At 45.2% G+C, this 13,853-nt stretch overlaps 1 protein-coding gene across 4 annotated transcripts in view; it reads right to left on the minus strand.

Moving 5' to 3' along the window:
- LOC126251689 (protein scarlet-like) overlaps nt 1-13,853 on the minus strand; it is a 327,742-nt gene that overhangs the window by 97,550 nt on the left and 216,339 nt on the right. For all 4 annotated transcript variants that reach the window (XR_007545773.1, XR_007545771.1, XR_007545772.1 and 1 more), the window contains one exon: nt 8,521-8,759. Coding sequence is in view for 1 of the 4 variants with exons in the window: in XM_049952276.1 (XP_049808233.1) it covers nt 8,521-8,759 (239 nt within the window). In the remaining 3 variants the exon portion in view is untranslated. The remainder of the gene's footprint in view (nt 1-8,520; nt 8,760-13,853) is intronic.

Consider the following 13,853-nt stretch of genomic DNA (forward strand, 5'->3'; position numbering starts at 1 on the left):
TGATCGGCCTTCCGCCGCCTTACTTGATCTAAACCCTCCCTCCCTACTACCCTCTCCTTCATGATAACCAACCCTTCCCTGACAACCTTAGTAAGGCCAATCACTTTGCCTCCTACCTCTCCGATGTCTTTACCATCCCAGACGATCCACAGTTCGATTACTCTCTCTTCCCAGATGTCTGCAATCGAACTGATGCCTCTGTCCCTCCCCTCGCTCCTGGTTTCCAGTACTTGGACAACATTGCACACAACAAACTCAATGCCCCCATCACTACTCAGGATATCATCGCTACACGCCGCACGAAACACAATACTGCTCCCAGTCACGATCGTGGCACCTACCGTCACCTCCGTGAAGCTCCCGCCTCCTTCCTCTCCACCCTGGCCAGGCTCTATAATGTGGTCCTGTCCACCGGCTACTTCCCCGACCTGTGGAAAATCTCTCGCATCCTGATGTTCCTTAAACCCGACAAACCGCCGTCTGCTGTCTCCTCCTACCGTCCCATCAGCTTTACCTTGGTCTTCAGCAAGGTCCTGGAATCCAACCTTACCCGACGCATCCACCAGCATCTCCGCCAGCACTGCCTCCTTCCCGTTACCCAGTGTGGCTTTCGGCCATCCTTCTCTACTGATGACCTTCACCTCACTCATCTCCTCAATTCCCGTCGCTCCGCTATCTTCCTCTCCCTCTTCAAGCTACAAACCTTCGCCCTTTCTATAAACTACGTCCATCTGATCGGGTCCTTTCTTTCCCAACGTCGTACCTACGTCACCATCCATAACACGCATTCCTAAACTTTTTTCCCCTCCACCAGTGTGCGCCAAGGTTCCGTTATCTCCCCTCTTCTGTACCTTTTGTATACGGCGGACATGCTGCCGCCTTCGCCCCCCCTCCACCTTCTCCAGTACGCCGATGACACCGCCTTCCTTGCCCTCGCCCCCACCCTGCAGTGCACCCAACACCTTCTCCAGTCCCATCTTGACCGGTTCACCACTTGGTGCAACCAGTGGTTGCCCAAGGTCAATCCTTCCAAGACCCAGGCGATCATTGTAGGCAAAACCAACCCTTCCTTCCTTCTCCTTGACTTCTATGTCATCATCTATGGCCGCCCTATCGACCTCACCCCCACCCTTACGTACCTTGGCGTCACCCTTGACTGTCACCTCTCCTGGACCCCACATCTCCAGACAATCCAAGCCAAGGCACGCTCCTCAAGCTCCTTTCTGGCTGCACTTGGGGTCTGGACACCTCCACCATCCTCCACACCTATAAATCCCTCATCCGCCCTATCCTCTGCTACGCCCACCCTGCCTGGATCTCTGCTCCTCCTACCTTTTACAAATCCCTTCAAATTCTCGAACGCCATGCTCTCTGCCTCGTCTATCGCATCTGTCTCCCCTCCCCCACGCGGATCCTGTACAACCATATTCCGTTCCCTCACCTCCTCCTTTTCCTTGAACGGATACGGATCCTCTCACCTCCCGTAAACTATATCCCCCTCACGCGCTTGTCTCTCCCATCCTCTCCCTCCCCCATCCACTGCCACGCCTGTATTCCCACGTCCCACCTGCTCTCCATCTCTCCACTCTCCTTACCCTCTCCCAAGGTGGCTCCCACCAGCTCCCCCTGTCTGATGATGCCCTCATCCCCTCTACCTACCCCTCCTATCAACTTTGATCCTCCTCTTCCACTTCCTGCGTTTTTTCCTCAGGGCACCCTCTCTCCCTTCTCTCCCTCCTCCCTTCCTCCCCCCTCCTCACCCTGGGATTCCCCTGTCCCCCATACCTTCTTTCCTCCCCAATCTCCTCTGCCCCTGGCATCTCCACTCTCCCCTCTCCCTCCTCCCCCACCTTTTTCCCCTTTTGGCAGGTCCCTGGGCTCGCACACGTTAAGTGGACATTAGTGCGCCAGAGATCATCGCCATCGGTTTTGTGTGTGTGCCGTCGTGTTTGTGCATCAGTGTTTCTCGCCGCCCATGCTCCATCGTTCACATGTATCGTCGCCATCATCAGTGTTCGTGCACAGTGCTGACAGTCTTTTGTTTTCTTCGTTACTGTGTCTACTGTTTTTTGTCCCCCATAATGTTATGTTCATTATGTGTCTCTATTGTTTTCTCTTGTACAACCTGTGGCTGAAGAGCGGCCTACTGTTGCCCCTGCCAGCCCACCTTGTGTAAGGTGTAAAATGACAATAAAGAAAGAAAAAAAACATGCATTTACATGTTGAAGAAAGAAAGGAAGCAAAAGTTGTTCAGCAGAAGGCATTTTTACATCCCATTGCTGCACTGTCGTCGATTTTTGTTTAGAAATATGATTTTATTAAGCAAATGGCCTCTTAGTCTGCTTGTTTGTTTGTTTATAAGTAGTCCTGTTTTCGAAAATATTCTTTCACTGGGAACAGAAGTTGCAGGTGTTACAAGTTTTTTTTTTTTTTTTTTTTTTTTTTTTTTTTTTTTTTTGCCACGACAGCTAGACCTGGGTAACTGTTTTCATTTCTTTTTCCAGTAGTGTAAAGGATTTTCCGTGCGTTGTAGGTAAGGTTCTTCCAAATATCGTTCTACCTCCAGGTCTATGCTATCACAACCGCTTTTATTGGAAACCTCTTCATCGAAAGAAGCCCATAATGAACTACCGGCGTTTTGTACGAAATGGTACTCGTGGCTAGTATCATTAGCAGCCGAATGAGTCTCTACCACGTTTGTGCACTCTGCAATTAGGCTTGCAACGGCGTATTTTGAATGAATGGGATTCGTAAATGGTAACGTTTTGAATCTTGGGACTAGAACTGTGGCAACGGCATATACTTTGTTTGTTTCTATTAATCGTAGCCGGGCTATTAGTGAGTTGTGCAGATGTTGCTGTAGTTTTTGCGCTGTCGTGGTAGCCCACTTCCCATTGTATACGTTTAGGATTAGCTGTCTGATTATTGGAATAGCTTTCGAAAGAGAGGTATAGTTTTCAGTTGAGATTTCACTTGTTACCGCTTCAAATGGCTCCAGTACACATAATCATTCGCTTAAAATTCGCCACTCGTCAGCTGTGAGGTTCTCTACACCTGAATACAGAGATGTTAAACAGGCTGCAATGCATTCCTTTTGCTCCACTAGACGTTGTATCATATAAAACGTACTGTTCCATCGGGATTCGGTTTCCTGAATCAATTTATGAACAGGTTTTTTCATTAGATCCTGGATCTCATGGAGTTTTTCATTACCATTGGAACTTGTTTTAAAATAGCTAACAATTTTTCTGGTCTTTTCCCGCATTATGCAGAGCTCACTGTTGCTGTTCAAAGAACTTTGCGCAACTAAATTGATGGTGTGTGCTAAACAAGGCACATGTTGCATATCTATGTTGCCACTGTGAATAAGTTGTACGGCTGCTGTCACGTTACTGGCGTTGTCAGTTGTGATGCTTACAACTTTGTTTTCAATGTTCCATTTTGAAATGACGTTATCTAACGCCTCACTAATATTTAGCGCTGTGTGCTTTTCCGGGAAACGGAATGTCTCGAGAGCTAAAGCTTTCAGGCACCAATTAGTGTTAATGAAATGATCAGTTACAACAATATATGCCTCACTATTGAGTGAGGTCCAAATATCGGTCGTTAAAGAAACACAAGTAGAGTCTTCCACGCCCAAGTTTACAGCCTCTTTCTGTTCTCTCATCTCGGATAATTTATTCCGTTTTTCATAATTTTCGATCTTTGATCTCAATGTAGTCTGAGGGTGCAAGAAAATTTTTGTTATAACTGGTACATATACATAATAATTTACAACATGTACAGGGTAACTCAGGAGGAAAGGTACATGATTTGAGACGCTATAGTATTAGTAATTCTGAACAAAAAACTTCATATTGAAATATGCCCTCTAGGAAATGGTTTCCGAGATAGAACGCATTTAATATCACTTTTGTACGTTTTTCCTTAATAACTCGAAAACCACACAATCAAACGAAAACGTGTCTCAGTACACAATTAAACTAAATTAAATTTGTTACAAAAAAAGTCCTATTTATTTTTTGTCTAGGACTAACAGTTTGCGCGGAGCGATCGCGGGAATATTGAAAGCCTCGCGCGACGTCCGTGCGCTGTAGCTTAGGTACTTTTTGTATTAGTTTGAGGTAGTTTCCGAGTCGATAGATCACAAGCGTCCTGTATTAAAACGTTCATCTCAACTTCCTCTATATTACCGTGATACGGTGTAAACAATGACTTTGAATAATACAGAAAATAAACAGAAATGTACATTAAAAGTGTTCTATCTCGGAAACCATTCGGAATAGGACATATGTCCACATCAAATTTTTTGTTCAGAATCAGTAATGCTATCACTCGTCAAAATTCGTACCTTTCCTCCTGACACACCCTGTATATGAATATATCTGTATCTCTATATATTTAACCGGCCGAAGTGGCCGCGCGGTTCTGGCGCTGCAGTCTGGAACCGCGAGACCGCTACGGTCGCAGGTTCGAATCCTGCCTCGGGCATGGATGTGTGTGATGTCCTTAGGTTAGTTAGGTTTAAGTAGTTCTAAGTTCTAGGGGACTAATGACCTCAGCAGTTGAGTCCCATAGTGCTCAGAGCCATTTGAACCATTTTGTATATATTTATACACTAAAGAGCCGAAGAAACTAGTATACCTGCCTAATATCGTGTAGGGCCCCCGCTTGCTCGCAGAAGTGCCGCAACACTAATGTCTGAAGTAGTGCTGGAGGGAATTGAGACCATGAATCCTGAAGGGTTGTCCGCAGAGCCCTAAGAGTACGAGGGGGTGGAGATTTATTCCGAAGAGCACTTTGCAAAGCATCACAGATATGCTCAATAATGTTCATGTCTGGGGAGTTTGGTGACCAGCGGAAGTGTTTCAAAGAAGAGTGTTCCTTGAGCTGTACTGTAGCAATTCTGGACGTGTGGGGTGTCGTATTGACCTGCTGGTATTGCCCAAGTCCGTTGGAATACGCAATGGACATGAACGGATGCAGGTGCTCAGACAGGATGCTTACGTACTTGTCACCTGTCAGAGTCGTATCTAGACGCATCAGGGGCCCCACACTATTACAGAGCCTTCCCCAGCTTGAACAGTCCCCTGCTGACATGCAGGGTCCATGGATTCATGAGGTTATCTCCATACCCGTACACGTTCATCCAGTCGACACAATTTGAAACGAGACTCGTCCGAAAAGGGCAACATGTTCTGTCATCAACAACAGTCCAGTGCTGACGGGCCCGCGCGAGGCATAAAGCTTTGTGTCGTACAGTCATCCTAAGTATACGAGTGGGCTTTCGGGTCCGCAAGCCCATATCGATAATGTTTCGTTGAAAGGTTCGCGCGCTGACACTTGTGGATGACCCAGTATTGAAATCTGCAGCAATTTGCGGAAAGGTTGCACTTCTGTCACGCTGGAAGATTCTCTTCAAAGAATGGTTCAAATGGCTCTGAGCACTATGGGACTTAACTTCTGAGGTCATCAGTCCCCTAGAACTTAGAACTACGTAAACCTAACTAAACTAAGGACATCACACACATCCAAGCCCGAGGTAGGATTCGAACCTGCGACCGTAGCGGTCGCGCGGTTCCAGACTGTAGCGCCTAGAACTACTCGGCCACCCCGGCCGGCGATTCTCTTCAGTTGTCGTTTGTTCCGTTCTTGTAGGATCTTTTTCCGGCCCCAGCGATGTCGGAGATTTGATGTTTTACCTGATTCGTGATATTCGCGATACAATCGTGAAATGGTCGACGGGAAAATCCCAACTTCATCGCTACCTCGGAGATGGTGTGTCCCATCGTTCGTGCGTCGACTATAACACCACGTTCAAAATCACTTAAATCTTAATAACCTTACATTGTAGCAGCAGTAACCGATGTAACAACTGCGCCAGGCACATGCTGTCTCATATTTGCTTATCAGTTGGTTCTGGCCCCACGTAAGACGATGGCACTTATTTTATTTTATTCTTGATTAGGGGCCCGTTAATTGATATTAGGACACCAAGCCTGCCTATAAATTACGTCAACTTGCATGTGATAGAGGTCATACGTGCGCAGCCAAGCCAATGAAATGAGAATATGTAAAGAGAATAAGATACTGAGTTTGAATTTCCTTTTTGTTGGTGGGTTCACTTTTATGATAAACAATTTATATACTCTAAGATTCTTTCGTTCGTAGTCAAGGCCAAAGCTGCTATATCTAACTTGGATCCAAAATACTGTAAATGCTGACATTGTAACAAAATAAACTCTTTGCTAAGCAATTTATTATTAAATGAAATGCTTTAAACTGCTTTGTGGCTTCTGCTGTGAAAAGGACATGAAATATTTTGTAATAGTCGAAGTTGCCGCATAATGGAAGCTGATTGTTGCACACCAGCGATGTTCTGTTTCCTGGCTGCGCGGCAGCTATAAATTGCTAGAAATTGTTTAAAGGTTCAGTACACTGACTTTAGAGACCGGAAGGTTACTTTCAATAATAACGACGCTAACATTTCATACATGTATCAACAATTACAACACACACACCTTTTCAGCGTAAATGACTCCTTTTCCAACAACAACGAAAACAAAAGTGAGAGAGATAGAATGCTTAGATGCTATTACGACCGCTACTTTTACAGAACAAGTAAAGACATTATTGTATATAACTACATTTATCAGAGATGGCAGCTATATTCTTCAGACTGTCTCTGATGAAAAGTAATTATTGTACACTTCATACATATTACTAATGAATTACAAAAATCACAGTCTTTAATGTCCAGTTTTGGAGACGTTATACATATATCATATGACATAGCACTGTAAGTAATCATCTTTTGGTAAGATATTATAAATCTTATTTATTGCGTACGAATAGACTCGTTCTTCGTGGGGTGCGTGATCCACACCTACTTTCCTAATTAGATGCATATCTCGGATAACTCCATTTCTCTATTGTCAAAGTATTAATTTGTAAACATTTCTGTACAGATAAAAGTTGCGGAAGGGGTTGTGTGAGCCTTGTCCGCCTTGAGCGTCGGCGCATGTGAGGTCGCCACGTGAGTCCAGTGGGCCGCGGCGTATAGCGGGGGGCAGTGGCTTCGCGGTCGACACGGGGTCAACAGGAGTCAACCCACGACATCAGTCTGGCCGGTGAGAGCTGCGACGCCGTGAGACGGGAGACCGGCGCGCCTTCCAGCGTCCGTTGAAGCGGCTGCCAGTGGACGGTTCGGGAGAGCGATTTGGAGGGTGCTGCGCCAGGTCTTCTCGAGAAATCGCAGTTTATTAGAAGTGATTGGTGATATCTTGTTTGATTTACTCTTGTTAAATTCTACTTGTTTTCTTGGTGAGGTCACCAGCCGTTTTGCTTTGGGGTCGTCCCACAATTCTTCTCCGTTTGCCCACCCGCGGGAAGGTGGTTGTTTATAAATTGGGTGGTCCGTTTTTCCCTTGTGGAGTAGGGGCGGGTTAGAACAGCCTGCGGTTCGGGTTGTTCGGTAATCTCCCTATCAATCTACCGTACGTTAGTAGCTGCCTCTGTCATGTTTGTCAGGTTTGGTGTGTTAACGAATTTATTGCTTGGAGTGTAACGGCCTAATACCTGAAATATGTTGATATTATTGCCTATGATCTTGAGAGGCGGTATCTGTGTACTGTAGAGCATCTTAACTATTGTTTGGCCAACCTTGTAAAATTTTATATAAGATTTCATTTCATGGGCTTTTATATAAATGATCATTTTAGTATATAAAATTACCACCCTTTTACCGTGAGACTTTTCTTAGAAGTTAAAATCAAGTTGCAGCTTCGGTGACAAGGTTAATATTTTAATTGTTAGTGTTTTGTACCATTTCCATCCCTCCAACTGGGGTTGCATAGTTTTGTGCTTGTGTAAATTGTTAAAACTCTTAGTTTAAAGTTATCTGGTGTGTTGCATATTTGCATCAGTGTAGTGTTTTAGAGGCTCTTGTGAGCGGTCGTAACTACGGCCGTGTCCAAAGGGAGCGGCAAGGTTCTCTGCCCGAAAGCTCATACAGTCAAAACTTGTTTCTTTCTGCCTCCGAATAAACTGTAACTTTGATATTCAGAGGGTGCTTTCTGATTATAATTTTAAATCTGTTTCTTTTAAAAAATGCTTTTAGGCACTATTAAAGTGAATAAAATTCCCATTTGTAAAAAGGAATTTGAATATGATTTCATCAGTTACTCCCTGGCAACTACTTCCTTGCCTACATAGTGTTATTATGTGTTAATGTTCTTGATGAATCGCTAGTAAATAAAATAAATTCTTAAGAATATTCTTTGAAATTAAATCGCGGTTCAGGTACATTCAGAAAAGACCATGCTTCTATGGCCTTAATCAGCGTGAAAATTTTAGAAGCTCTTGCAGTTTGTGGCCAACATAAAATTTGATTAAATAAAAGCAAAAAGTCTGAGCAGACCGTACGGTCTATAGGAGTGAGGCAGCGGACGCTGAGCTAGTTATTTACAGTTACTTTGACTGCAGCTGCCCTAGTTTCAAAATCGTCTCTTACTACGTTACCTGCTGAAGAAGGACAGCGCGGCAGAGAGGTCGCCCGCGAAGGCGACGCGCCCGTCGGCGAGCAGGATGACCTCGTGGAAGAGGTCGAGCACCTCGCTGGACGGCTGGTGGATGGTGCACAGCACGGTGCGGCCCTGGTCGGCCATCTGGCGCAGCATGTGCACCAGCTTCTGCGCCGAGAACGAGTCCAGGCCGGTGGTCGGCTCGTCGCAGAACAGCAGCAGCGGGTCGGTCATCAGCTGCGCGGCGACACAACACACCGCCTCAGCCACTGTGCGTTACGTCATCACGTCAACAATGTAACGTCTCGTATTTTCCGGGGCTAATATTGACTGAAGTGTCCCCTTTATATCTGACCTCCTCTCTCTCCCTCCACTGGATTTCCTGTGGCGCTGTTGAGAGTGTCCCACTAGAAGTAGGGGCTGCTCTCGTCATGGAGGCTTCCGTATACGGTCCGCCCACACGGACGTTAGTTTGTGCTCTTCCCTCTTCCCCTGTTACTTATGCATGGGAATCCAAACCTTGCCTAAACGGTAACTATAGACCTATATCTCTGACGTCGATCAGTTGTACAATTTTTTAACACGTATTATGTTCAAGTATAATGACTTTTCTGGAGAGTGGAAATCTACTCTGTAGGAATCAGCATGGGTTTCGAAAAAGATCGTGTGAAACCTGAACCGTATCATCTTCATCTTTGCCTAGGTCTGGTGTGTCGTCTTCCGGAGCCTTGGCTTTGCTCTGCCGCGATTGGTCCGTTTGCTTTTAAATTTCGGAGGGCGCTGCGTTCTGGGGAGAGACCTGCTGACGACGAGAGTATCGAGTGCTGCTGCCGGAGAGAGGCGGGGAGTGTAGTTTCCGGTTGTGTGGCAGCGCAATGTTGCGGGAAAGGTGGTATGACTTCCTGTGAACGCACGTGATTGCTACGAGCGTGTGTACTCGGGACGGCGGCAGTCGTTCTGGACGGGCTGTGTGATAAGGAAGCTCGGCGTGGCAAGTGTTGACGCGGCGTGTCCGCGTTGCTATGGCGGAACTGGGGCGATTGAAATAAATATTTGAGAATGGTTGAACCTGGTTGCAACCTGTCGCCGATCGCTTGTCTGCCTTCTGGACTAACGGTGAGAATTTCTTGACTTGATGTGTGTCACTCAATTTCTGCCCGTGTCGTCGGGTGTGTTTTGCTCTAAGGTCGTGTGTCATGGTGTTTCGCAATTTTAGTAGGCTCAGGCATGCCCGAAATCCCGATTCAATGATCTGGTGTTATACTGACAAGTGTAACTATCACTAGAAAACAGTATTAACTCTCTGTGCCTTAATAACTGAACCTAAAATATTATCTGTGGTTGAAATTTTATTCTGACCCAAGTGCAATAACGATCTTGTATTTTACAATTTGTTGAGTGGTATTATTATTTAGTACTGGCCGTCACATTTACTAAGTCGAAGATTTACGAAGGCCAGTGGGCGTCATTAACAATTCCTGCCTAGATAGGCGTTATATTTTGAACCGTGTGTTTCAATGTTTAGTAATTTTTATTTTATAGAGAGTTGCTGTCATACCCTATGTGGACGATTCACCACGTTGGTGAAGTTTCTAGTAGTTCTGCTGTTGTGTGCCATATTGCAGGCAGTCGTAGCACAGCTGATTGTAAATTTTTCCTAGTGGTGAGGAGCGCGGGCTGGTTTTAAGTGCTAACTCACTAACTTCAACCATTCTCAAATATTTATTACTACTGATATTCAGGCCCTTCAGGCCGAGGGGCGACGTCACTACCCCCTTTTGGTTATTAACTTTATCTTGTTAGCTTGTTTCATTAAAAGAAAACCTTTGGTATATGAATTTGTCTTTTGGTCTTTACTGCTCCTTTGGACGAAGTAAATTAACTGTTGGTTTTGCATTCTTGTAGCATTATCAAAACAGCAATTGTGGTTATATTTGATTGGCCCTTCTGGCCGATTGATTACAGTCATTCCTTTCAGTAACTTATTGTATTGGTCAATAATTAATCAAAGGTGTTGCGTCCTTCAGACCGTGATTATCTCCTTATCTTGAATCTTAAGCTTGTCATTCTGACATTACAGTTGTGAAAGTTCAGCTTCGAGTTTAAAAAAATTTATTGTGTTTTGTGATATATATATATATATATATATATATATATATATATATATATATATATATATATATGTCTACCAGTGAACAAGTGTGTTTTAATGTTTAATAAAATTAAATTGTGTTTGAAACTGTAACCTCATTTGGGTCTACGCTTTCACTCCCTGCAGCCTTTGAGCTGTGCTTACCTTACGTTTTGGTTAAGTCTGCCCATACCACGACGTATCAAAACCCAGCTCGCGCTATTCGTCCACCAGACTCAGGGGGCCATAGACACGGTTTCCCAGGTAGATGCCGTGTTTCTTGACTTCCTCAAGGCGTTTGATACAGCTCCCCACAGTCGTTTACTGAACAAAGTAAGAGCATATGGACTGTCAGAACAATTGTGTGATTGGATTAAAGAGTTCCTAGATAACAGAACGCAGCATGTCATTTTCAATGGAGAGAAGTAAGAGTGGTTTCGGGTGTGCCGCAGGGGAGTGTCGTAGGACCGTTGCTATTCACAATATATATAATAGACCTTGTGGATAACATCGGAAGTTCACTCAGGCTTTTTGCGGATGATGCTGTAGTATATCGAGAAGTTGTAAGAAAAGAAAATTGTCCTGAAATGCAGGAGGATGTGCAACGAATTGACGCATGGTGCAGGGAATAGCAATTGAATCTCAATGTAGACAAGTGTAATGTGCTGCGAATACATAGAAAGAAATCATTTAGCTACAATATAGCAGGTCAGCAACTGGAAGCAGTTAATTCCATAAATTATATGGCAGTAGGCATTAGGAGTGATTTAAAATGGAATGACCATATAAAATTAATCGTCGGTAAAGCAGATCCAACGGCGAGCAGCTCGCTTCTTTACAGGATCATTTAGTAATCGCGAAAGCGTTACGGACATGATAGATAAACTGCACTGGAAGACTCTGCAAGAAAGACGCTCAGTAGCTCGGTACGGGCTTTTGTTGAAGTTTCGAGAACATGCTTTCACCGAGAAGTCAAGCAGTATACTGCTCCCTCCCACGCATATCTCGCGAAGAGACCATGAGGATAAAATCAGAGAGATTAGAGCCCACACAGAGGCATACCGAAAACCTTTCCTTCCACGAACAATACGAGACACGAATGGATGGGAGAAGCGATCTCTTTCTAAGCGAGAGAGTTCATCTAGCAGACTGCTTTCGTCAGAAATAATACGCTCTCTGTGCGTCAGAGGTCGGAGAACATTCATCGTCTGGGCAGGATTTGTAAGAAAATACAAATCCGTGTGCGTCGGCTTCCGATACACTTCATGTCCCAAAGTGTCATCCTCTCAGCGCCGAAGCAGAACATCCAACAATGGAAGGCATCCCTCCTTTTCAATTTCGACTGTGAACTTTATTTGATCGTTGAGGGAGTTCAGATGTCTTACAAAGAGTGTTTGAAGACAATGGGTACTCCCCACAGGAAATACAGAAGGCACTCGAAAAAAAAAAAGAGGCCACAAAGAAAGACGAAGAAACCTTTAAATCAATGGCCTTCCTGCCATATGTGGGGAGCCTCTCATCAAAAATAGGACGAATTCTCAGCAGACACAAAGTAAAAGTGATTTTCCGTCCTCCACCCAAGACAGCAGCACTCGTGGGCTCCATCAAAGATGATTTGCTGCTCCAAAACTCTGGAATTTACAAAATTCCATGTGAATGTGGCCTTGCTTACATCGGACAAACGACTCGTACTGCCGAAGAAAGATGAACAGAACACCGGAGGTACAGACGACTTTTACAACCTACCTAGTCGGCAGTGGCCGAGCACTGTATTGACACTGGCCACAGTTTGTTGTATGACAACGTCGAAATTTTGGCCACTACATCATCTTTTTGGGACTCGATAGTGAAGGAGGCAATTGAAATTCGCTTGACGACGAATTTAATTGATAGGGATAGTGGTTTCAACCTTGATAAATCATGGAATACTGCACTTGCTGTAATAAACTCACAAAGACGTCGTCACAGTGCAGCTCACAATGATATATCGACATGACAACACAGGTCGACTGCGGAGTCGTAGATGTAACTCTCGCATTGTGCACGTCTCTGCCGCCGACCAATGTCTCTGGCGCATTTGCATCTGTGGCCGCATGCGCAGTTGCGCAGTACACGATTATAAAGGGACGAAGCGAGCAGTGTAGCGGCAGTCTTGCGGCTCACTCTGAAGATGGCTGAACGTTATACAGCCGGGATATTAGAGGAAGAAGGAGAATTCTTGCGGCTGCACACCGGATACTTAATCGAAGATTGACAATATTTAACTTTGAATTTACAACGGTGTCGCAAGCGATAGGTGACATGCAAACTATCAAAATCCGTTGCTGTCCATGTAAGCAATTGATATGGATCACACGTCACTGCTATCGTAATGCTCTCCGCTGGGCTTGGTCTAGTGCTGTGCTAATACTGTGCTGATCTGCTTGTCTCCGTCTAGTACTGAGCTGAAACTGTGCGGTCAGGTTGGTAGGAGCGGTACTTATTTTCTCTTCGGCTATAGGACGCTCCTCTCGTCGTGCGGTCCTAATCAGTGCACCATTGGCCGATGTCGTTTCACCGCCGTTTCTGCTATGGCGTTCTTCTTCATCATTCCGGAGCTTGTGGTCGCGCCAGAACACAAACCTGCCCAACGCCACAGTGGACACGTCACACGATGGGAAGGTCGTCACAGCTCCTGTTACTGACGTTTCTCTCTTGTTTTAACGCCTCTGCTGCCGTGTCCTGACACAGGGGGAGCGGGAAAAAGGGGTTACTGGTCAGTCTGCGCTCCCGAGCGGTACAGAGAAGAAGGCAGAAGGACAATTCACAGTGAAGGCATTTGATTGTTTCTCCTATCTGAGCCAACACTGGTACAGGCATTTACTAGAAATGCAGGTGGTGAGACTTGGTAGGGAACTCGTTGTGGAGACTCTTGGACAGGGTTTTGAAATAGTTGTTTATTCCAGACAGGACTAACCAATACGCTGGAGGCTAGTTCTACGGTTAGAAAAAGCATGAATAACATTGTTACAACAGAAGGCAGTGCAGAAGTCCCAGGAGTGGATGCTAACCACAGCAGCAAACACTAGCAGCGTCTTAAGGCAACAACTTAGTTGCAAAACAAAACATAATTAATGTGACACTGTTCACTGAGGCACTCCGAGAGTGAGAGAGAGAGAGCAGACTTACGCGGAGCTGGACCGAGGCTGGAGTCGACGGAT

Source organism: Schistocerca nitens, chromosome 4, assembly GCF_023898315.1.
Source record: "Schistocerca nitens isolate TAMUIC-IGC-003100 chromosome 4, iqSchNite1.1, whole genome shotgun sequence".
NCBI lineage: Eukaryota > Metazoa > Arthropoda > Insecta > Orthoptera > Acrididae > Schistocerca > Schistocerca nitens.